The sequence below is a fragment of the Meriones unguiculatus genome, chromosome 4, assembly GCF_030254825.1.
Source record: "Meriones unguiculatus strain TT.TT164.6M chromosome 4, Bangor_MerUng_6.1, whole genome shotgun sequence".
NCBI classification, from domain to species: domain Eukaryota; kingdom Metazoa; phylum Chordata; class Mammalia; order Rodentia; family Muridae; genus Meriones; species Meriones unguiculatus.
In genome coordinates this window covers 69,861,492-69,882,896 of record NC_083352.1, presented here as the reverse complement: position 1 = coordinate 69,882,896, position 21,405 = coordinate 69,861,492, and the positions used below count along the sequence as shown (strand labels likewise).

Genomic DNA, 21,405 nt, shown 5'->3' with positions numbered 1-21,405 from the left:
CACTTTCCTAACTATTTAGCCAAATGCTACCTCGCCAGCAAAGCCTCTGAGGTAGTTTCGGGTCCCTGTATGGGTCTCCACAGGATTTCAGAGGCGTGATGAGAAAGGTGAGACCGCTCTTCCGCAACGCCTTCCGAAAAATCCCAAGAATCCTATCTTTCGCCAGGGTCCGGAGGCGCCGGCTCCTTCCCGCTACCCCCGGGAAGGGCTGCAGCTCCAGACAGGTCCTTTGGGGTCGCGCTAGCGCAGCCCGCGCGGCCTCGCACGTGGCACCGGAGGAAGGCTCGGCCCCCGGGGCAACTGCTCTGATTGGCCACTGGCTGCCAGGCCGGGAACGCACCTGAGCCCAGTCCGAGCTAGGGGAGCGCTGAAGGAAGGAGCGGCCACGCGGGCAGCTCTCCGACTGCGGTCCCGCGCGGCGCCCTCCAGCGCGGACCCCAGCCCGCTGCCCAGCCCGCGCGGGCCTCGGGGTGCCGCCCCCTCCTCCCCCTGTAGGGCAGCTCTCACCTCGGCGCTCGTGGCGCTTCCACCTTCAGCTTTTTGGGCTTCGGCTCCTCAGCAGCTGCCATCTTCGCTCTCTCACCCCCAGTTTGGCCCTACCGCGCGTCCCGCCCCTCAGCCCGGTGACTCCGCCCCCTCTCGGGGCCACGCCCCATTTCTCCTAAGCCCCGCCCCTCGGCTCCACCCATTGGCTCTCCGCACCGCCGCTGTCCCGTCCCTCCAGGGCCTCGAGTACTACGGTAAGGGACCCCGAACGGAGTTAGGCTGCGGGTGAGCGCCTGCGCTCAGCGAGAGCCAAGCTCCCTGTCCTTGCAGACCCCGAGTAATGTAGAAGATTTAGATCCTCAACCCCTGGAGACACCGTCCCTCTCGCTGAACGCCTTTCCGCTCTTTGTGTCTTTCTAGTCCCGACCTCCTCGGCGCCTCTGCGGCTGCTAGTCAGGCAATCTGTTGGGCACTCCAAGCGCGGGGTCCTCGCGGCCTTCTCTGCTGCTTCAGCTTCGGTTCAGAGAGGACCCGGCACCGACTCACTGACTTGCCTAGGTGTCGGGGTGAGTGCGAGGGCGGGGAGTCTGCGGGCTGGAGACCTCTCAAAAGCCGGGGAGTAGACTCCATAGCTCGGCTCGCCTCTCTAGTCTGTGCTGCAGGAGCGTCCCTGCTGGTGTGCGCCAGGGCGGCGCCTCCCCCTACGCCCGGCCTTCCGGGCTTTCTAGTCAGCTGGGCCGGAAGAGAGCTGTGCATCTGTCACGCTGAGTTCTCGAACCCTGGACCCCAGCCGCGAGGGGCGGGGGTGGGGTTGGCCTTGGAGGGCTAAGTCCCGGCTGAAGCTAAGAGAACGACCTGATTAAAGGGTGGGGTGGTTTCTGGATGAGCGAGCCTGGGATGGGAAGACAGTGAGGACGGTCTTGCACCTTCTCACGACACAGGTGACAGGGCTGTAAGCTGAGAAGGTGGCCTGGTGTGCATGTCATGGATTTGTTTGGTCCTGAAGTTTTAACTTCATGGTTGAGAAGTTGTGTCACTGTAAAAAACTGGCTTCCTCACAGGAAGAGAAAGATTTGGGGGGTTTTATTTCTTTTCGGCATTTGGGATTTTGACTTGAAAACACTTTACACAGAGAAAGAAATTACCTGCAACCAAATTTACAAATCTGCCTTTGTGTTGAAAGAAAAAAATATGTCGCTTTTTCTTAGAGAGAACAAAACCTTTTACCTACTTCCCCAGTGCCATTATCTTCTGCTTCTCAGTGGCCTCCTTCTTTTAAACGTTTTTCTTGCATTTACTTGTTTGTTTGTTATATGTGTGCTGCGTCTCACAATACATTGTAGAAGTCAGAGGACAACTTGTGGGCCCCAGTTCTCTTCCAACCATGAGGATCTTGGGGATCAAACTCAGATCCTTAGGCTTGGTAGCAGCCACCTTTTCCTGGTAAGCCTCTCAATCTCCTTATCTTTGTTTTACCTACTTTATGCTTCTATCCAAGCACCACACTGCAATGTCGTTTCCAACACCCTGCTGAACTATCACTAAAATTACTCTAACCAAGATCATCAGTGTTCACTTGACATTAAATCATATCTTCCCTGTGTGAATTAAAAAAAACTCTTGGAGTTGGAGAAGTGGCTCACCTGTTAAGAGTACTGGCTGCACTTTCAGAGGACCCAAATTTAATTCCCAGCACCCACATGGTGGCTAACAACTCTCTGTTACTCCAGTCCCAGGAGGATATATGACACCCTCTTCTAGCCTACTTGGGCATAGCACACACAGTGCACAGATATACCTTCAGACAGAACACCCATACATATAAAATAAAATTTTAAAGAAAAAAAAAAAACTACCTGTGAGGCAACAGAAGTTAAACCCTTTTTGTGCATAAGACATACAGTGTTCTTTTTTCTTCTTCTTCTAAATTTGTGTGGCAGGATCTGAGGGATGATGCTGAAGAGATGGCTCAGTAGTTAAGAGCATTTGCTACTCTTGCAGAAAACCCAAGTTCAGTTCCCATCACCTACATTGGGTGGCTCATAACCACCTATAACTCCAGAGGATTTGCTAGCTCTTCTGGCCTCTGAAGGCACCTGCACTCATGTGGCATAAACTTACAGAAATACATACATATAAAAACAAAATTAAATTTTTTTTTTCAATGCAGTTTATTCAGGAACATTGAACAATCCTCGGACCCCGGGGAAAGCCAGCCCACAGCTTAAATAGCCTCTGGGTAGCCAACCCAGGCGTGCCACGGGGGCAATGCAGATAGGTCCACATACATGGAAGCAAGCCAGATCCTCGGCCTTAGCCAAATGTGGAGTTGTTCGTGACAGAGAGCACTCACCATCGGGAAGGTGGAAGGCGGAAACCAGCTCCATCTTTAAGGCATAGCATTCCGCAGCTCTCTACAGTTCCCCCTTTTTGTTTTAGACGCATCAGGCAAGAGTAGAGGTCTGATCTCTGATATTAGAAATAAATTGGGACTTTGTACAGATGTTCATTTAGGTGTCATCCACCCAAAGAGCATCAGACCCGTCCAATACCTTTTTCTCAGAGGCGGGACCTGGGGCATCAACCCGCATGCAATCAGACATGCTCTTCTCTGGGTCCAAAGCGGCTGACCCTGAGTGCAGTGCTTAGCCTCGCATCCTGAGCGTATCATTTTAGCTTTTTATGGTACAAAATTAAATTTTTAAAACTTGGGTTGTGAGCTGCCTGAGATAGGTGCTTGGAACTGAACTCTGGTCCTCTACATGTTTTTAATCCCACTCCTTTGTATATCCAGCTGAGATAGGTGCTGGGAACTGAACTCTGGTCCTCTACATGTTTTTAATCCCACTCCTTTGTATATCCAGCTTCAGGCGATCCATTGCCCTCTCCTGGCCTTTCATGAGACTGCACTTACAGGCACAAAGCCACACTTAAGTACACGTAATACACACATTTAAATTAATGGAAAAGATCTTATCAAAACAGTTGGTAGGGAACAATCAATATGACTGGCTGAGGGGTAAGAGCCTGGAGTTTTAAAAGATCATTGGTAGCTGGGCTCGGTGGCACATGCCTTTAATTCCAGCAGACTATGAATTTGGGACCATCCTGGTCTACAAAGTGAGTTCTAGGACAGCCAGAGCTACACAGAAAACTCCTGTCTTGAAAAGAAAAAAAAAAAAAAAGGAAAGGAAAATTGTATAACATTTGTGTTTTTTTTTAATTATTTTTAATTGTATATATGTTTGCATATGGGTATGTGCACATGAGTGCAGTGTCCATGGAGACCCAGGGCTATGGATGCCCTGGAGCTGGAGTTATGATCTGCTTGACATAGCTGCTATTCAAGCCAAGGCTTCTATGTGTAATCACCCTGGCTATCCTGGAATTCACTTTGTAGGTCAGGCTGGCCTTGAAGTCATGGATATGCCTCTGCCTCTGCCTCCCAGGTGCTGGGATTAAAGATGTTTACCACCATACCCACCAGAATCTGAGTCTCCTGTGAGAGCATGTTGGAAATGAGCCATCTCTCCAACCTGGAAAAAAAAACTTTTAGATAATCTTTTTCAAATTCTAACAGCTTGACCTTTTTGTACCAACAATACTTTAGTTACTAAAATTCTCCCACAACCCTTCCCCATTTTTAAAATTCTGCTTCAGCTGCATCTTAGTCTCTTTTTCGTTCCACTTCCTTTACTCACCAGCTATTCAAATACTGGTTTTTCTTTCATATATTTCTCTTGCTATGTTCATAATTTCTTTGGATATGATTCTTTATATTCATAATCCCCTTTAACAACATCTCAATCTCTTTAAAGCACTAGAGTTAAATACAGTGATTGAATATATTTATTTGAATCAAATATATTAGGAGTTGGGTCAAATTACATAGGACTAAATACTAGGACTAGGACTAAATACTTCAGCTTTCATCTTATTTCTACACAGCATACCCCAAATTAAATACATTTCTCCTCAAAGCCTGTCCAAATAACTCATTGTTCATCATTGTATTCTATTCCCTTTTTTGTTTGTTTGTTTGTTTGTTTGTTTTGTTTTTCAAGACAGCATTTCTCTGTGTAGTCTTGGCTGTCCTGGACTCACTTTGTAAACCAGGCTGTGAACTCACAGAGATCTGCCTCTGCCTCCCAGAGTGCTGGCATTACAGGTGTGTAACACTGCACCCAGCTTATTCCATCTTCTTGTTAACCTTCTAGTGTTCTAATTCAGGTTCCTACTATTCCTGTGTGTGTGTGTGTGTGTGTGTGTGTGTGTGTGTGTGTGTGTGTTTGTGTACTTCAGGCTCCTACTATTCCATTGTGTGTGAGGGGAGTGTATGAGTTGCATTTGCTGAAAAGGCCAGAATTAGGCATTGGATCCCCAAGGACTAGAGGTACAGACAGTTGTAAGAGTACTGGATGTCAAACCTTGATCCTCTGGACGGACCCAGTGCTCTGAACTGTCAAACCATCTCCAGCCTGACTGTCACTCATCTCCTAACTGTCACATAAGTCAGTGCCTTGTCCAGTTTCCATAGTGTAATTAGTAAAATCTCTCTAGAAGTGTAACTCAGATTTGCTTATTTTCCTTCAAAATAAAAAAATAAGATGAAATGTGGGAAATGACTTTACATTACATTGAAAATAATAAACAAGGCTGTCCTTACCCATGACCAATGGTTGTTTACATGGCCTTACCTTTTATCCCAGCATTTTTTCCACCTTGAGAGTTGCAAACTTTGTTTTGGATTTCTTTTAGGTGTTCTCTTTTTATTGGTACACCTTGAAGATTTCACTAGCTTGCTGTATTTCCCCTATCATAGGAATTGTTTGCTTCTGAAAGTTCTAAGTATAGAAATTTTTAGTTCATCCTCATATCCCCAAAAATGCCTAGTTTATAAAACATAGAACAGCTTGTTGAATGGGGAAAAAATGGCCAAGATTCTGGTTGAGAATCAGAGGAGCTAAATTCTTGGCTATCATTGTTTTGTGTGTGTGTGTGTGTTTGAGTGTTTGTGTGGGTGCATGAAACTGCAGAGGTCACCATTTGTGTGAGGACCAGAAATTTAAGTTGGGTGTCTTTCTCTATGGTCCTCCACCTTGTTTGCTGAGACAAGTCTCATTGACCCGAGAGCTCTCAGACTGGCTAGAACATCTAGCCAGAAAGCTCTGAGGATACGCCTGTCTCCACACCCAACCCCCAGCCCCTTGCTCCACTGTTAGAGTTACAGAAGGGAACTACCACCTCCTGTCTAAATTCAGGCTTTCATGCAGGCACTTTACAGACCTGGCCATATTCCCATCCCCTATTCTTTCACTTTATACATAGGCCATCCTATGCCTCCATTATGCTTTGTGTAGAAGGAGCATCTGTGTGGTGATTGACTGTACATCAAGTGAGATGTTGAGGCAAGGGATTGCTTAAGCCCATGAGTTCAGCAACATAGACTGTATCTAAAAAGAAAAATAGAACATACTTTGTGGTTTAGACACTTGCCTTCCAAGGATATTTTGATTATTGTATTGCTGAATGTACATTTAGTAAAGAGGATTCATGAAGCAATTAAACTACAGTCAAAACTCTGACAGGTGTGTTTTGCAATTCAGAGTCACACATAAAATAGTTATGGTGATGGTCCCTGTGTAGTTTCCTAAGGAAATACAATAAAATAAGCATCAAAGTAACTACAGCTACTGAAACTTAAGTGTCTAAAGAAATGGGCTAATTTTTACTACTTCATGAGGTGTTCCTTGTTATATGCATTAGGCAACTGGTCATAATATGGATAAAAAAACAACTAAGGTCTCTTTTCATATTATAGAAGGTTAAAATAGGTTTTAAAACCGAGTGCTGTTGAGTGCAGGATGTGTTATGCTCTCACCTCAGCACAGAGGAGCACAACAGTAAATCCATTGGCTGGTTCGATTACACTGAACTCTGAGCCCTGAACTGCTGCCAATAAAAACAACTTGGATGGAAACTTTCCTGGAAAGAATTTTCCACCAGCTTAAGAAAGTGAGTGGAAATCTAGCTCTAAAATAAACTAGTCAAAAGCAAGAGACTGTTGTGATAATGGAGAGCCGCTACTGGTTTGAAATGATCTGTGTCACTTATCTTCTTTTTCTACTTTAATCTATTAATCTTTCTCATCACAAAAACTAGAGTATGTTTTGTTTTCTATATGGAACATATCCTTCAGCTCTTTATCTTAAATCAAGCCAGAACAGCACATTGACTGTACTATTTACAGTGACATCACAGCCAGGTGTGGGCATTTAAATTAATTCATTAGCTTTATAAAGTAGCACTTATTTGCAGTTTTCAAGTTGGCCTGGACTATGTAGTGAGATTGTCTCAAAAAATAGCTAACATTTCAATATATTAGTTGTCTTTGATACATTTTTATTGTTTCTTTTCTGAGGCAGGATCTCATTTATCTTGAACTGACTTGAGTTTACTGTGTTCATGGTCCAGGCTGGCCTTGAACTCACCCTGATCTTCCTACCTGCACTTCCCAAGTGCTGGGATTTACAGGTATGTAAATCCACTCCCAACTTCGTATGAGCTACATTTCTAGTACTCAATAGTTATATGTATACCATATTGGACAGCACAAGTAAAGGCCATGTCCTCCACTGCTGAAAACCTGATTAGCACTGTATCCAAATACATGCCTGATAATTAGTGTATAAGAGGTAAATTAAGAGCAGGAGCTCAGAATTCAAATGTTAAGTTTGGATCGTATATCTGACACTGTGTTGTCTACAGTAATTGACCTCTCTGCAACATTTGTCATATTATAAAATGAAAGTAAAGCAGTTAGACATTTTTCTGTTGTTTCCTTCTTTATGTTTTTAAGACAAGGTCTCCGGTATTCCAGACAAACCTCAAGCTTGTTATGCAACACACATGATAAATACTATGGCCAAAAGCAACTTGGGAAAGAAAGGATTTATTTGGCTTACACCTCTTGATCACAGTTGTTCATTAAGGGAAGTCAGGGCAGGAACTGAAGTGGGAGCAGAGGTAGGAACCATGGAGGAACACTGCTTAGCAGCTTGCTCAGCTTCTCATATTTCCCAGAACCACCTTCCTAGGGGTGGCACCACCCGTGATGGGCTGGGTTCTTTTACATTAATCATTAATCAAGAAAGTGGCCAAAAGAAGTCCATAGAACAGTCTAATTGGGGCAGTTTCTCAATTGACATTTACCTAGGTTATGTCAAGTTAACAGAACTAACTGGCATGTATTGTATATTGTACTGATTAACTATCCAATGGTAAAACAAACTTGCATTCTTGGAATAAATATACTTTTTAAAGTTTGTTGCTGAATTTAGTTTTCTAGAATTGAGAACTTCTCCATCTGTGTTTTTAAGTGATAATCATCTGCAGTTACTTATATTGCCTTTGTCTGGTTTTTATGACAGGGGAATATGACAAGGATTTTTTTTTTCATACAATACATTTTGATTATATTCTTTCTCCTCCCCCTATCCAGGTCCTTCCCACCTCCCTACCCACCCAACTTTATGTTCTCTCTCTTTCAAAAAAAAAAAAAAGAAAAAAAGAATGAAATAAAATCAGACAAAAACACCAAAAATAGAACAAAACAAAAAGCACACATATACATTGTGTTGGCCAACTACTCCTGTGCATGGTGCCTGTCCTACCCACTGATACTCTGTTGCTGAAAAATGATTTTCCCTTTCATAGCAAGTATCAGTTGCAAATAGCTTCTTGGTTAAAGGTGGGACTTGGTGTCTATTTCTTTTTCTCTGCCCTGAGATTTGGTCTGGTTTGAATTTGTGGGGGTCTTTATGTGGTGTCTCTTTGAGTTCATATTTGTATCAGCTCTGTTGTGTCTGGAACGCGCTGTCTCCTTGAAGTTATCCATCGCTTCTGGCTCTTAGAATCTTTCTGTCTCGTCTCCGTCGTTTCCTGAGTCTTGAGGGGAGGGGTGTGATGAAGACTTCTGTGTAGGGCTGAGTGCTCAAAGTCTCTCACACTCTGTACATTGGCCAGCTATGACTGTTAATTACCATCTACCACAACTGCAGTTCATGTGGACAGGAAGTATAGTTGTACTTATGCTTTTTCCCCTTTTTTTCCATCACAGAAAATGATCCACAGTCTGTTTCTCATCAACTGCTCTGGGGATATATTTCTAGAAAAACACTGGAAGAGTGTTGTAAGCCAGTCTGTGTGTGACTATTTCTTTGAAGCTCAGGAGAAAGCTGCTGACGTTGAGAATGTACCACCTGTCATTTCAACTCCTCACCACTACCTCATCAGTATCTATCGGGAGAAGCTCTTCTTTGTGTCTGTCATACAGACAGAAGTGCCACCTCTCTTCGTAATTGAGTTTCTCCATCGAGTTGCTGACACTTTTCAGGTTTGTATCAATCAAACTATTGTAACTAAATCACCCACGATAGTTGGAGGAGAGACACATACTCATGTTTGTTACTTAAGTTTTTGATGTCCACGGTCTGACTTTTCATTCTAACTAAACATAATGTTATAAACACGTCTATAGAACATGCAGTGGCACACATTGCTGCTCTGGTCATTGTTTCTTCTTGCTGTTGTTTTTTTGTCTGTGGCAAATTGTATCATTAGGAAACAACAGTGTCCTCCTCTTAGGATCATCAGAGTTTTGACTGATCATGAGTTCTTCTGTAATTACATTTTCTATTTTCCCTTGTTTTGATGAATAAACCAAATAGCTTAAAACTTTATATGTGTTTGGGAGTGGGTTAATCAGGGAAAATGAAGTTTATAGTTCACATCTCAACTTCATGTTTCAGTACTTTCTGGCATGGCATATAATCAGAATCAATTTAGTGTAAACACAATAAGAAAATATTGACGAGAAATGTTTGGCCTTCCTTGGAGAATGTTTTCATATGTATATATTTCTAGCATCGTAAATCATGAGTTTTATTAGTTTACTCTTCAAAAGGCTTTCTTCATGCCTTCAGTTGTTCAATATCATGAATGTTTTGTTAGGACTACTTTGGTGAGTGTTCAGAGGCTGCAATTAAGGATAATGTGGTCATTGTATATGAGCTCTTGGAAGAAATGTTAGACAATGGATTCCCACTGGCTACTGAATCTAACATTTTGAAAGAACTGATAAAGCCTCCAACAATTCTACGTTCTGTCGTCAATTCTATTACAGGTATGAAAAACGAAAATACTATGCTAAGAACTGGTCCATTGAAACTCTTGAACGGTTCATTTCTGCTCATGTGATAGACTATTAGGCTAGTCTAATTTGGCCAAAATTAAAGTTACCAATAATGTTTAAATGAGTATATTTTCTTTTTTACTTTTTTTCTCTCTCTCCCCACCCCTGTGTGTGTGTGTGTGTGTGTGTGTGTGTGTGTGTGTGTGTGCGTGTGCGTGTGTGTGCGCGCACGCGCGCGTGCGCCAACGCAAACCATAGCATGGGAATAGAGGTCAGAGGACAGTTTGTGAGAGTTGATTCTCCTACTTTAATATGTGGATTCTAGAGATTGAATCAGGTTTTCAGGCATGCAGCAAATACCTTTACCCACTAACCAATCTGGCCAGCCCCCCTTTTATTTTGCGGGGGAAGAGCAATAACAAACACAGATAATAGGAGATCAGGTGTAGCTCGCATGTATAATCATAGCACTTGGAGGCTCACCAAGGAATTGCTATGTTCAAGGCCAATCTAGGATACGAAATGAAAAAATATGTTTCTTTTATTAAAAAAGGCTCAGTCTTGCAGAACAAAGGACTTTTAGAGTTAGGGCATAGCTCATTTTTCTATTACTGGGTTCAGCGTTCAATTCAAAAAAAGAAAAAAGAAAAGCTAGTAAGTAGAAAATTAGTTCATGTGTAGAACCCATGCATATTGGGCATTATGCTTTTTTAAAACTTAAGTTTTCAATTTAATTCTGGACCATATCTAGAAATTAAGCATGGTCAGGTAATCATTTGGTGTTTCAAAAGCCTTCTAGAAAGAATAGGCTTAATGGTACAAGCATTTAATCCCAGCATTCAGGAGATAAAGGCAGGTAGGTCTCTGAATTTGAGGCCAGCCTGGTCTACACAGTGAGTTCCAAGCCAGCCAGTGCTATATAATGGGACTGTGTCCAAAAGAGAAAGCCTTCTAGAGGAAGATTTATGGAATGTTATATGCCGCTCCAGCTCTGTTGCCCACCGTCAGAAACTCTAGTCATCCCATTACCATCAGGAGAAATTCTCTCTGGGAAAATAGTTTAAATATCTAAACACTTTAAAGAACAATTTTGTATTTCATGGACATTGTAGTGAGGCACTGGAAATCTCTCATAATATTAAGGGGCGGAGGGAAAGCACAAACTCAATAAAAATTTAGATATCTATAAATATTTATAAAGAGAAACATTCTAAAATGTTTATATTGATTATCTCTAGCTAAGGAAACACCTTTACTTTTCTTTATACATTTTTAAATACATATATGAATAAATGTGAGTGTGCACGGAGACATACAGGTGTCACATCTATCACCCAAACCTGAGTCCCTTTCTGAGACAAAGACTCTGAATCTGGAGCTGGGCTGGTAGCCAGCAAACCCTAGCCATCCTCTCTCGACCCCCACAGTGCTAAGGTCACAGGCATGTACACAGCCACAACCATCTTTATGTGGGTGCTGGGATCTGGACTCAGATTCTCATGTTTGCATAACAACCACTCTTATCCACTGAGCCATTGCTCCAGCCTGTCTCATACTTTTTAACTTTAAAAAAAAATGTATTTAATAAGAAAAATTACTAATGTATAGTGTAAAACCATAGCATGGGTTGATAATGTATAAGAGAAGGGTTCAGGCTGGATGGGGTGGTGCATATTTGCAATCCCAGCTTCTAGGGCAGCCAGTTGTGAGTTCATGGCTAGCCTGGGATACAGAGTAAGAAAATATAATACACTGGGGATGTAGTTCATTATTGAAGTCTTGCCTATTATACTAAGGCCCTGACTGTGTTTCCTAGTACCACACATACGTATACATACCAAAGAGTGGTTCAATAGGTGAAGTGATAGGTGGCCAGAACACAGGGCCTTGAAGATTCAGTAGGCTATAGATAAGAGAAATTAGAACATGTGTGAGAAAAATGCAGAGTGGAAGACCTGAGTTGTGTTAGGCCCTCCAGCAGAAGCAGAGCTGTTTGTAATTGAGCACTGAGGGACACACTTTTTTGGTTTTTCCAGACAGGGTTTCTCTGTGTGTGGCCTTGGCTGTTCTGGACTCACTTTGTAGACTACACTGGCCTGGAAGTCACAGAGATCCACCTGCCTCTGCCTCCCCAAGTTCTGAGATTACAAGCGTGCACTTAAACGGTGAAATTGGGCTGAGTGTAATGCCATATACCTCTAGTCCCAACTACATGGGAAGCTAAGATGGAAAAATATTTGTGCCCAGGGCTACGCAAAACATTTAGCTTTTATCAGAGAGCAAATGAGAAGCACTAAAGGTATCTGAACAGGGAAATAATATGATTAAAGCAGTATTTTTCTAATATTCTTGGAAAGTAACAGGCTGGAGTTACTTTCAGCAATAAGTAGTCTATAACATTAATGTTAGCCTTGTAGTCACGCTTAGTGACACATGCTAGTAGTCCTAGCACTCAGAGGCTGATGTAGGAGGATCACTAGTTGTAAGCCATCCTGGCTACATACAGTCCTTGTCTTTAAAAGCTAATCTTGACTGGAATGTAATGTGTTGCCTTGTAGCCAAGGATGACTGAACTTCAATCCTCCTGCCTCCACCACCTCACAAGTGCTGGGCTTAAAGTGCATGTTCCACCATTCATTGCTAGACAGTGAACACAGGGCTTTATGCATACTGGGCAGTCACTCTGCCTGTTATGTCCCCAGCCCTGAAACTGTTGGTTGGAGTGGTTTTGTGTATATTTTCTTGTTTTTGGAGACCAGCTCAGTTGGCTTTAAACTAGCAATCTTCCTGCTTTAGCCTTCTAAGTGTTGCAGTTACAGGAATGTGGTGCCTGTCTTGCATAGGTTTTGTTCTGGTTTTGTTTTTGTTTAATGAAGACAGGGTCTTGCTGAGTACCCCTTACTGGCCTGGAACTCACCATGTAGACCCGACTGGACTCAGATTTGCTTCCGTCTCCTACCTCTGTCTCCCAAGTGCTGATCTTACAAATCCGAGCCCCTATGCCTAGCTTTGCAACTGCAGAAGAAAAACAAAACAAAACAAAAAAGGAAAGAAAATAGACTTACCAAAATAGAAAAAAGTGGTAAATGCTACTTAGGGGGTATTTAAAGAGACAGGCCCAGATGGCAGTGGTTGGTGTCAGTAGTGAACCGTTTTTCTTGTTTTTAAATTTAACGTCCTAACTGTTGATCATGCGTTGCTTTTCCATTAGAAATGTAAACTAATCAAAATGTTTAGTAGGTCATAGTGGAAGGGTTTCTGTTTGGATAACCATAAAGATACAATTTACCAGGAAGCAAATAGAACATTAGTCCTGTTTCAGCAGAAGTGGCCTTCTTACGTCAAGAAAGATGTGGGGTGTTTTGCTTTATTGTTTTGCTGTAGTGGGGACTGAATATAGAGCCTTGCACATGCTCAGTATAGAGCTACATTCTCAATAATGTGCTGGTGTTGACGTGAGAATAAGCAAAAAATGTTCTTCATCTAGTTGCTCCAAAGAGAGTGGCAGCCTCTCGTGTAGAATTCCTTGACTAGAAGAATCAGGTTCTGTGTGTCCTCAGCAGAGACTTCTTGCCGGCAGGTTGTGAAGTAGCCAGCCCTTTTTCATTGCTGGCAGCAGGACTGGACTCTTGTTGAACCACTGGAATTAGTTTAGATTACTACTAACACACAGGAAGCAAAAGATAAATGGATGCATTTATCTTATACTAACAGGTAGACAGAGGAGCTTATGTCTGGCCTCTGGTGTGGAATCTGTCTCTAGCAGTTCTAGAGCCCATCCACAACTCCAGTGAAGGAGAAACCAAACACTGAAGCAGAAGCTAAAGCATTCTTTTTCTCTTTTTATAATAACTTTTCTGACAACCATTGCATACATCCACTTTGCTTTCTTCTTTTCTAATTTCTAGGCAGTAGTAATGTTGGGGATACACTCCCCACGGGGCAGCTGTCCAATATCCCATGGCGTCGAGCAGGAGTAAAGTACACAAACAATGAAGCCTATTTTGATGTGGTTGAAGAGATAGATGCAATTATAGATAAATCAGGTAATTATGTATGTGTGGCTTATAGGGGGAAAAACTTCAGTTGCTACAAGTTGGATTAAAAACCAAAAATCCTTGGCATGGTGGTTTTTAGCAGAAAAACATTCATTATCTAATGATTTATAAATCTTTTTGTTCTGCCCAGTGGTTACATATAATTACCATAACCACTAGCTATTGCCAGATGTTGTAAGTCCCTCTTGCAATTATTCATCTGACAGGTATTCCATAACCCCTGTTGTTTCCCAAATCTGTGTACAGTGCTTCAGTTAAAGGCCTCTTCTGGTTTTTGGTTTTTTGTTGTTTTTTGTTTTTTTTTTAACCAAGAAAATGGTGGTGGCAAATATCATAAAGTTTGATTTTTAAACATCTCATCCTGTACTCAGGATTTACACATAAAGCAACTAAGACTCGGGACCATGTGGCCTGCTCAGCATCACGTAGCTATTTGATTGATACATGGGGTGGATGATTTACTTGGATAACAAGTTTTGTCCATCTTTTTTCCATTATCACCCAAGCTTAGTCCATTTCGTATAAAATCCGCTTCACTTTAAAATTCTATTAAAATATTTTAAGCTTCTATCCAAATAATCTTAAAAGATTGACCCTCTAAAGGTTTGATCTTCCTTAGAATTATTCTCTAGCCAGTTAGGCGTAGCCAGTGAGAAATGCTGTTGGAACTGACCTATTATTGAGGTGGTAAGCTTTGTAATTCTGATACCCAGATTGTGTTTCCATTACTCAGGTTACAGTGACAGCTCTAGAAAAGACCCAGATTCCAATAAGGTTATCAGCTTTTTATTTTTCTTTAGGATCTACAGTCTTTGCAGAAATTCAAGGGGTCATTGATGCTTGCATTAAGCTGTCTGGAATGCCTGATCTCTCTCTCTCTTTCATGGTAAGTTTTGATCTGTTCTGTAGTCTCTTGTATGCCTAAGATTTGAAATACTAAATGATATGATAATTACTGAGATAAAATTGTTATCTTAAATTCTGTGTTACTGTGTGTGTGTGTCTGTGTCTGTGTGTGTCTGTGTGTCTGTGTCTGTGTCTATGTGAGTTGGCATGCGTCTCCCAGGGCAGCGTGTGGAGATCAGAGGACAACTTGCAGGAGTTGATTCCCTCTTTCCGCCCTGAGGAGACTATGGACCAAACTCAGGTCCTCAGGCTTGGCAGCAAGCACCTTTACCTGCTAAGCCATCTCTTCAGCCCTAAAGTTTGTATATTAGGTTACAAAGGATTACCTCAGAAATATTTCTAGCACAGCTTTCCAGACAGTAGCTGACACATTGAACATGGCCTTTAAAGAAAGGTCAAAGAGAGGTCTTTACCAAGAGTGTGCTCAGAATTCACTGTCTGGCTTTTGTATTTCCACTGTCATTTTGACCAATATTTGCTTTGCTTATGTAAAGGGGCATTGATATTTTGCATTTTATATTCAGCATGACACACTGCTAAAAACAGCTAAGAGAATTGTGTTCAGTTCCATCTCTGTTACCTGTTTCCCTTGATTTTATTGAATCTCAGTTTTTATCTATAGAATACAGATAATGCTACTTGCTTTTTCTCCTTATAGTTTATAAACTTCAGGTAATATATATAAAGTATTTGCTAACTTTAAAAGTTATAAAACTATAAGGTTATTTTGATGTTGTCCTGATTCTTACACTGCTTTTATAGTGACTTAAGGGGCATATGAATTTGTCATATGTAAATAGTGTTGTCATACTCCTTATACTCTGTGCATATGGCTTTTTCTTTTCCTGACAGAACCCAAGGCTTCTAGATGATGTCAGCTTCCACCCGTGCATCCGGTTCAAACGTTGGGAATCTGAAAGAGTTTTGTCATTTATTCCTCCAGATGGAAATTTCCGACTCATATCATACCGTGTCAGCTCACAAAAGTAAATTGATGCATCAGCCAGATTTGCCAACAAGACAATTTGAATAGAATTCCCTGTTCTTGTTTCATTTTTACAGTTTAGTTCTTAAGTTTATCTGCTTTCTTTAGTCATGCTCACCTAGTGATGTAGTGAGAACTGGTGATGATATATATATGTACCTAAAACAATAAGTGTTTCTGGACCTGAAAGTGTAGAGGAGTAGTGAAAGAGAGTAGGTTAAAATCTGTAACTGAGAGCAAGCCTTTGTATTGTGCATGACCTGGGCAAACCATGAAGCTGCTGCCTTCATCCACTATGGTGTGTAACTAACATGACAGCATACCCTAAGACATTTCATAAACTACCTTCTTTAAGTCACTGTTCTCCAGTCAAGGTTGGAGGTGGTTCTTGTTATCTGTAACCCAGGCCAGCCTCAAACTCTGGGTCCTCCTGCCTCCACCTCCTGAGTGCTGGGATTATTGATATGTGCCACCACACTTAATTTGCATTAAATTTTAAACAGTTTAACATTGTCAGTGGTAGCTAATTTGTCCCTTTAAAATGTCAGAAAGCATTTGGCTAACAAGACAAAACAAACTTTCTGAGAAATTATTTCTTAGCACTTTAAATTCTTGTAATGGGCTCTCTCTCTCTCTCCCTCTCTCTTCCTTTTTCCTCTCTCACTCTCTTTTTTAACTATATCCCTTTATCCCAGTTGTTTATATGGTATTTAAAGCAGATTTCTGTTTTGGTTTGTGTATTTGTTACCAACCCATACAGTTCTAGCATACTGGTACTGTGCTGTCCTCAACAACCCTACTGCATAGACCGAACCTACCAGGGTTACAGACACCATGGGACACAATGCTACACCTGGAGTTGTCCCACGCCTTTCATTGTGTACATATGTACTTTTTTATATATTTCTCTCTGTGTCTTTTTTTAGTCTAGTGGCAATACCAGTGTATGTGAAACACAGTATCAGCTTTAAGGAAAACAGCTCTTGTGGCAGATTTGATGTAACAATTGGACCAAAACAGAATATGGGGAAAACTATTGAAGGAATCACAGTGACTGTTCACATGCCAAAAGTTGTGCTGAATATGAACCTGACACCAACACAAGGCAGCTATACATTTGATCCAGTCACCAAGGTACAGCCACTTCAAATCAAGAGTCAGCAAGTGTTCTGCAATCTGTTTTGTGGTTGGAGTTGGAGGTAATAGTAGTTAGGAAAGCAATGCCCTTGCCTTGCTTACACATGCTAAGGGTTTTCAGAGATCTATAAAAGCACCCTTGCTTCCTTATGTAAAACCATGTTAAGTTTTCAACAGCCGAATAGTGTTTGGTAAATGAGAAAGTGTGTTTTGGTTTGGTTTGGTTTGGTTGGTTGGTTGACTGGTTGGTGGGTGGGTGGGTGGGTGGTTTGGTTGATTTGATTTGAAATAGGGCCTTACTTGTAGCCCAACCTGGCCTGGAACTCAGAGCCACTTGCCTCTGCTCTGTGCTAAACTAAAGCATGTGCTACTGCTCTTACCTGAGGTGTACTTTCCAATCAACTCATAGCATTTTTTTGGGTGGTTTTTTTTTTTTTTTTTTTTGCGGGGGGTGTCTTTTTGAGTTTCTTGATGTAGCCCTAGCTGCCCTGAAATTTGCTGTGTAGACTAGGCTGGCCTGGAAGTCACAGATAGGCCTGCCTCGGTCTCCAGAGTGCTGAAATTAAAGGCATGCACTACTACACATAGAGCATTAAAGGATTGTCTTACATTGGAGCTGGAGAGATGGCTCAGTGGCTAAGAACATAAACTACTATACAATGCCCAAATTTGGTTCCCGGCAATCACATTGACGGTACACAACTGTCTGTAACTCCATTCCAAATAATCAAATACTCTTCTGGCTTCTGTGGGCTCTGTATTCACATGCACAAATGCACATAGATACACACGTACATAAAAGAACATCTAACTTCTGAAGAATTCATCTTAAGCTTTTCCAGGGACTACATAGGTCTAAGCAGGGAGGTTCCACGTCCTTGGCCCTCCACCCCAACTGCAGCTACACTTTCATCTATTACTGTTTCCACTGGGTTTTAAAAAAAAAGTGATTTTGCTTGAAGAAAGGATTCTGTAGCTGAATGTTTAATGGTAATAACATAAGCCAATTGTATATTCCAGGCGTCTTCTGTTTTTCAAGACATTGCTTTATTTTGTGTAGAAGTTTATAGTATCATTAACCTGTGAGCTTGTCTTTAACACAGAGCTCAGATTTTTTTCTCTCTCTCTTTTTAAGGTACTAGCATGGGATGTGGGGAAAATTACTCCACAAAAGCTCCCAAGTCTTAAAGGACTGGTAAATTTACAGTCAGGAGCACCCAAGCCAGAAGAGAATCCAAGCCTCAACATACAGTTCAAGATCCAGCAGCTTGCTATTTCCGGTAAGGATAAGCTTGCTGTGTGTCCAGCGGAAACTGGGGTTAGGAGTTTGGAAGAGTACTAACAGTTCCACCCTGGAAAGAGCAGTAGCTTCAATTTGCCTTCTGCATTGCTGGCCTCCAGGCACCAGGAATTTGGGAGCACAGCTTATCTCGGTCTCCTATCACACATATCCCACTTCACTTTCATTTAAGTGCCAGAGAAACAGTCATTTGTTCACAGAAAGCGGAGTTAGCTAGCTACAGAGGCATCTTAACTAAGGCCAAACTCCCCATAGTATAACATGTGGGTGATAGAAAAGGGACATTGTTTCCGAAATGATGAATGGAGCACTGTGCAGTGTCACATCTAGGGTACAGTGTTTATTGCTAAACAAAATACTGCATTATTACTGAGTTAGTAATGATTTATTTCATTCTTTTTAACACAGGCTTAAAAGTGAACCGCTTAGACATGTATGGTGAGAAATATAAGCCATTCAAAGGAGTCAAATACATCACAAAAGCTGGGAAGTTCCAAGTGAGGACATGAGAAGAGGCCAGACTTCCTCAAGATCAGTTTGTTTTTCAAGTGTCATTACAGTTTATTACTATTAGGCACCAAGTGGGTGGGAATACGCATTCAAGCTACACTGCTAACCAAGTTGCTTAGTGATCAATGTAGTGTTCTTAAGGGGCTTAAGCTAAGGAACGTTTTCTGAAGACTTAGCTTATTTTGTATCTTTCCACTTAGGAAAAGATGTAGGTGATTTCTTCCATGGGGGCTACCAGCTGAATGCTGCACATTATCAGTCAAGGCAGAAGGCCAAGGTGATCCCTCTCTCCTAAAGCAAGTGAACTGGTCTCTTCCACCAGCAGGAACTGTCTCAGTCCGTGACGTGTCAGGTGCAGCCGGGTGTCACACCTTCTGATCTTAGCCATCTCAGTCAGTGTCTGTCCCAAGAGAGGAGATTGTCCCACCCAAGAAGTTTACAGAAAACTGCCTCTTCAAGTGTTTGCCTTACTCAGCTTTTCACTTGTGCCATTAAGCAAGCACTGTAGCAAAAGCCACTTCCACATGGCCCTGGCAGGGAGCATCGCAGCTCCATGCTCCATTCTCACTGTACTTGGTATTATATTTTTTATAAATAAGATTTTTATGTAAAGCTCAGATTTTGATTTACAAGGACCTTGCTGCAGTAAATATACCATCAATCTTGTGCCACCAGTCCCGCTGTTAGATAGCACAGTCAAATCATTTGCATCAAAGGGCAAATACTTTTAGATAATGAAAGGGAACTCTACTGCTGTTAGGAAGTTATTGCAGGCACAAGTGTTTGTGCTTGTAAACAATTAAAGTAGTAAAAGATAATTAAGCAGAACCTTTGTTTTATTAAAAAATCTCATGTTTTATTAAATCTTTATCTAATGACACTCTAACCTAGTTAGCCTGAAATCTTCATACCCTAGTTCAGCAAAGGGAAAAAAACATGTGTTTCGCTACTGCTTCTTTCTTTTCAATCTTTTATCTTTTTGTGCTTAGATAGTTGAATTTGCCTGTATGCCCTATATCTGGGGAGCACCTCTTCACCGTATGTATATCCCAAGGCCATTGTGGTAGACACATTCCCCCAAACTATTGTCAAAATGTGACTGAAGCACCTAGTGTCGCTGCTGTATACATGGAAGAACATTATACTGAAGGTCAAAATCCTCAGTAACGATTTACACCAATTGATCCTTACACTTGGAAAGTCAGTCTGTGTCTCGTTTCATTCTGCATCTTTGATTTGGAAATCCTGTGCAATGATTTTGCCTCATTACACATAAAATGGAGGAAGGCTAAAAGTTAAGACAAAAGTGCTTGCTCTTCCTAGTCCCCTTGTTTTCCTTTAGATTACTGGTGTTGTCCTTTCTTTCATCTTTCCTTTACATGCTAAGTCTGTGTCGTATGCTTACTCCTTGTTGGAGTACTGATGATACAGTAGCGCTGTCACTTTTGCCTCATCTAATAAGAAAGGCCAACTGTTGCAACTTCAAATAGAAATTTCTTGAGTAACCAATCTCAGATTGGCGATTTTTTTTCAAGTCAAAATGAAAAATATCTATTTCCTTTGACAAGATTGGTTCTCTAGTTCCAGTATCTTGTTCTTTTACCTCAAAAGCAATCATAAGCTTCATTTTCTTCATTCCTTTATCTCACCATCCCTCCATACCCAGACTGTGCAACTTCCCTCTTGTACAGTCTTGTCTATCAAAGTAGAGCTTATACCAAGTCTCTTCTTGCCAAGATTTTCTGCTAAAATAACTAAGTAGACTGTGTTCTTTTACAGTTAAATTATTGTATTTATTTTGACAGAACCCAGTAAGCCCTTTCTCTAGCTCTGGCTATAATGTCAATAAAAACATGAAAGCAACATACTGATTTTTTTTTTTTAAGTTTGATTGTTGATGGAATACGCTCCTATTCATGCTATGTTAGAGCTGGCTGTATGGAATCAGTTTCTTCTATATCATAAAGTGTTGTAGTTACTTGAAAAACATTCAAGCGGCCTTTTCCTAAACAGCACACTCACAGCTATTCATCTCTTTAACGCGCCCCATTTCTGGTCACAGACTAAGTGATAAAAACGATTACAACTGCCTTCTTCACCACTTCAGTATAGATCCAAGAGTATCCAGCATTAAAAGGTTTTCAAACATGGAGTTCTGGTTAATCCAGCATATTCCCTTTTATTTTTAAGTAACCCTAATCCAAGAGCAAATTCAACATGCTTATTTTCTGCATGAGGTAGCCCCATCCCTTCCCCACTAGGCATTCAGCTGGTGGCTTCATTTCTTAAATGGTACAACAGAAAAACCCTGGAAATATGCTGGTCTTATTGTACTTAGAAGCAACTAGTGAGGGGGAAAAAAAACAAACAAAAAAACTAAAGACTGTAGGTGGCACAGTGCCAGTAAACAAAGTGAAAAACAGAAAACAGAGGCTGTCAGGGACTGCTGAGCCAGTTCAGCAAGCTGTAGTCCACTTCTGGTTGTAAATGTCTAAATCAACAGAATGATAAATTTCACCCAGTGGTATTGTTTAACCTCTTTTTTTTCTTCTTCAGTTCTAGAAAGTTAAGCAAAAGCATAGGTTTTTTTTGTTTGTTTGGTTGGTTGGTTGGTTTTGGTTTTTTTTGCTTGTTTGTTTTTGTTTTTGTCAGTGTTTCCTCTGGCAAGAGGTCAACTGTTCTTAAAGATGATTCTGCCTCACAGTCCTAGTTCTGTACTGGGATTGGGAACAAATAAAAGTGTCCCTTACATTTCACAACTTCAGCTTTTTAAGGGACAGTGGTGGTCTCCAATCATAGTTAAAATCTTCTTAAATGAGGGCCATTTCAA

At 41.4% G+C, this 21,405-nt stretch overlaps 2 protein-coding genes across 5 annotated transcripts in view; one reads left to right on the top strand and one right to left on the bottom strand.

The window, feature by feature from the left end:
- The window catches only part of Adk (adenosine kinase), a 422,206-nt gene extending 421,560 nt beyond the window's left edge, over positions 1-646 (bottom strand). For all 3 annotated transcript variants that reach the window (XM_060382086.1, XM_060382091.1, XM_060382090.1), the window contains exon 1: positions 508-646. In XM_060382086.1, the coding sequence (XP_060238069.1) occupies positions 508-569 (62 nt within the window). In that variant the 5' untranslated portion in view covers positions 570-646. The remainder of the gene's footprint in view (positions 1-507) is intronic.
- Positions 623-20,438, top strand: Ap3m1 (adaptor related protein complex 3 subunit mu 1). Of its 2 annotated transcripts, XM_060382084.1 has the most exons (11): positions 623-740; positions 907-1,052; positions 6,912-7,020; positions 8,606-8,881; positions 9,499-9,670; positions 13,588-13,725; positions 14,538-14,623; positions 15,496-15,629; positions 16,555-16,762; positions 17,901-18,045; positions 18,474-20,438. In XM_060382084.1, exons 3-11 carry the CDS (start codon positions 6,952-6,954, stop codon positions 18,572-18,574), a joined length of 1,329 nt encoding a protein of 442 aa, XP_060238067.1. In that variant the 5' UTR covers positions 623-740; positions 907-1,052; positions 6,912-6,951; the 3' UTR covers positions 18,575-20,438. The 2 variants fall into 2 exon arrangements, with proteins under 2 accessions (XP_060238067.1, XP_060238068.1); XM_060382085.1 differs by lacking the exon at positions 6,912-7,020 and having other exon boundaries at positions 629-740.
- The last annotated feature ends 967 nt before the right edge of the window (positions 20,439-21,405 follow it).

What these genes read in the sequence shown, in the direction of transcription:
- Ap3m1 (XM_060382084.1), top strand. Translation starts at nt 6,952, where the DNA reads ATGGTCCAGGCTGGCCTTGAACTCACCCTGATCTTCCTACCTGCACTT. An exon ending in TGTCGTCAATTCTATTACAG is followed by an intron (nt 9,671 to 13,587) that starts GTATGAAAAACG and finishes TCTAATTTCTAG; the next exon opens with GCAGTAGTAATGTTGGGGAT. An exon ending in TACCGTGTCAGCTCACAAAA is followed by an intron (nt 15,630 to 16,554) that starts GTAAATTGATGC and finishes GTCTTTTTTTAG; the next exon opens with TCTAGTGGCAATACCAGTGT.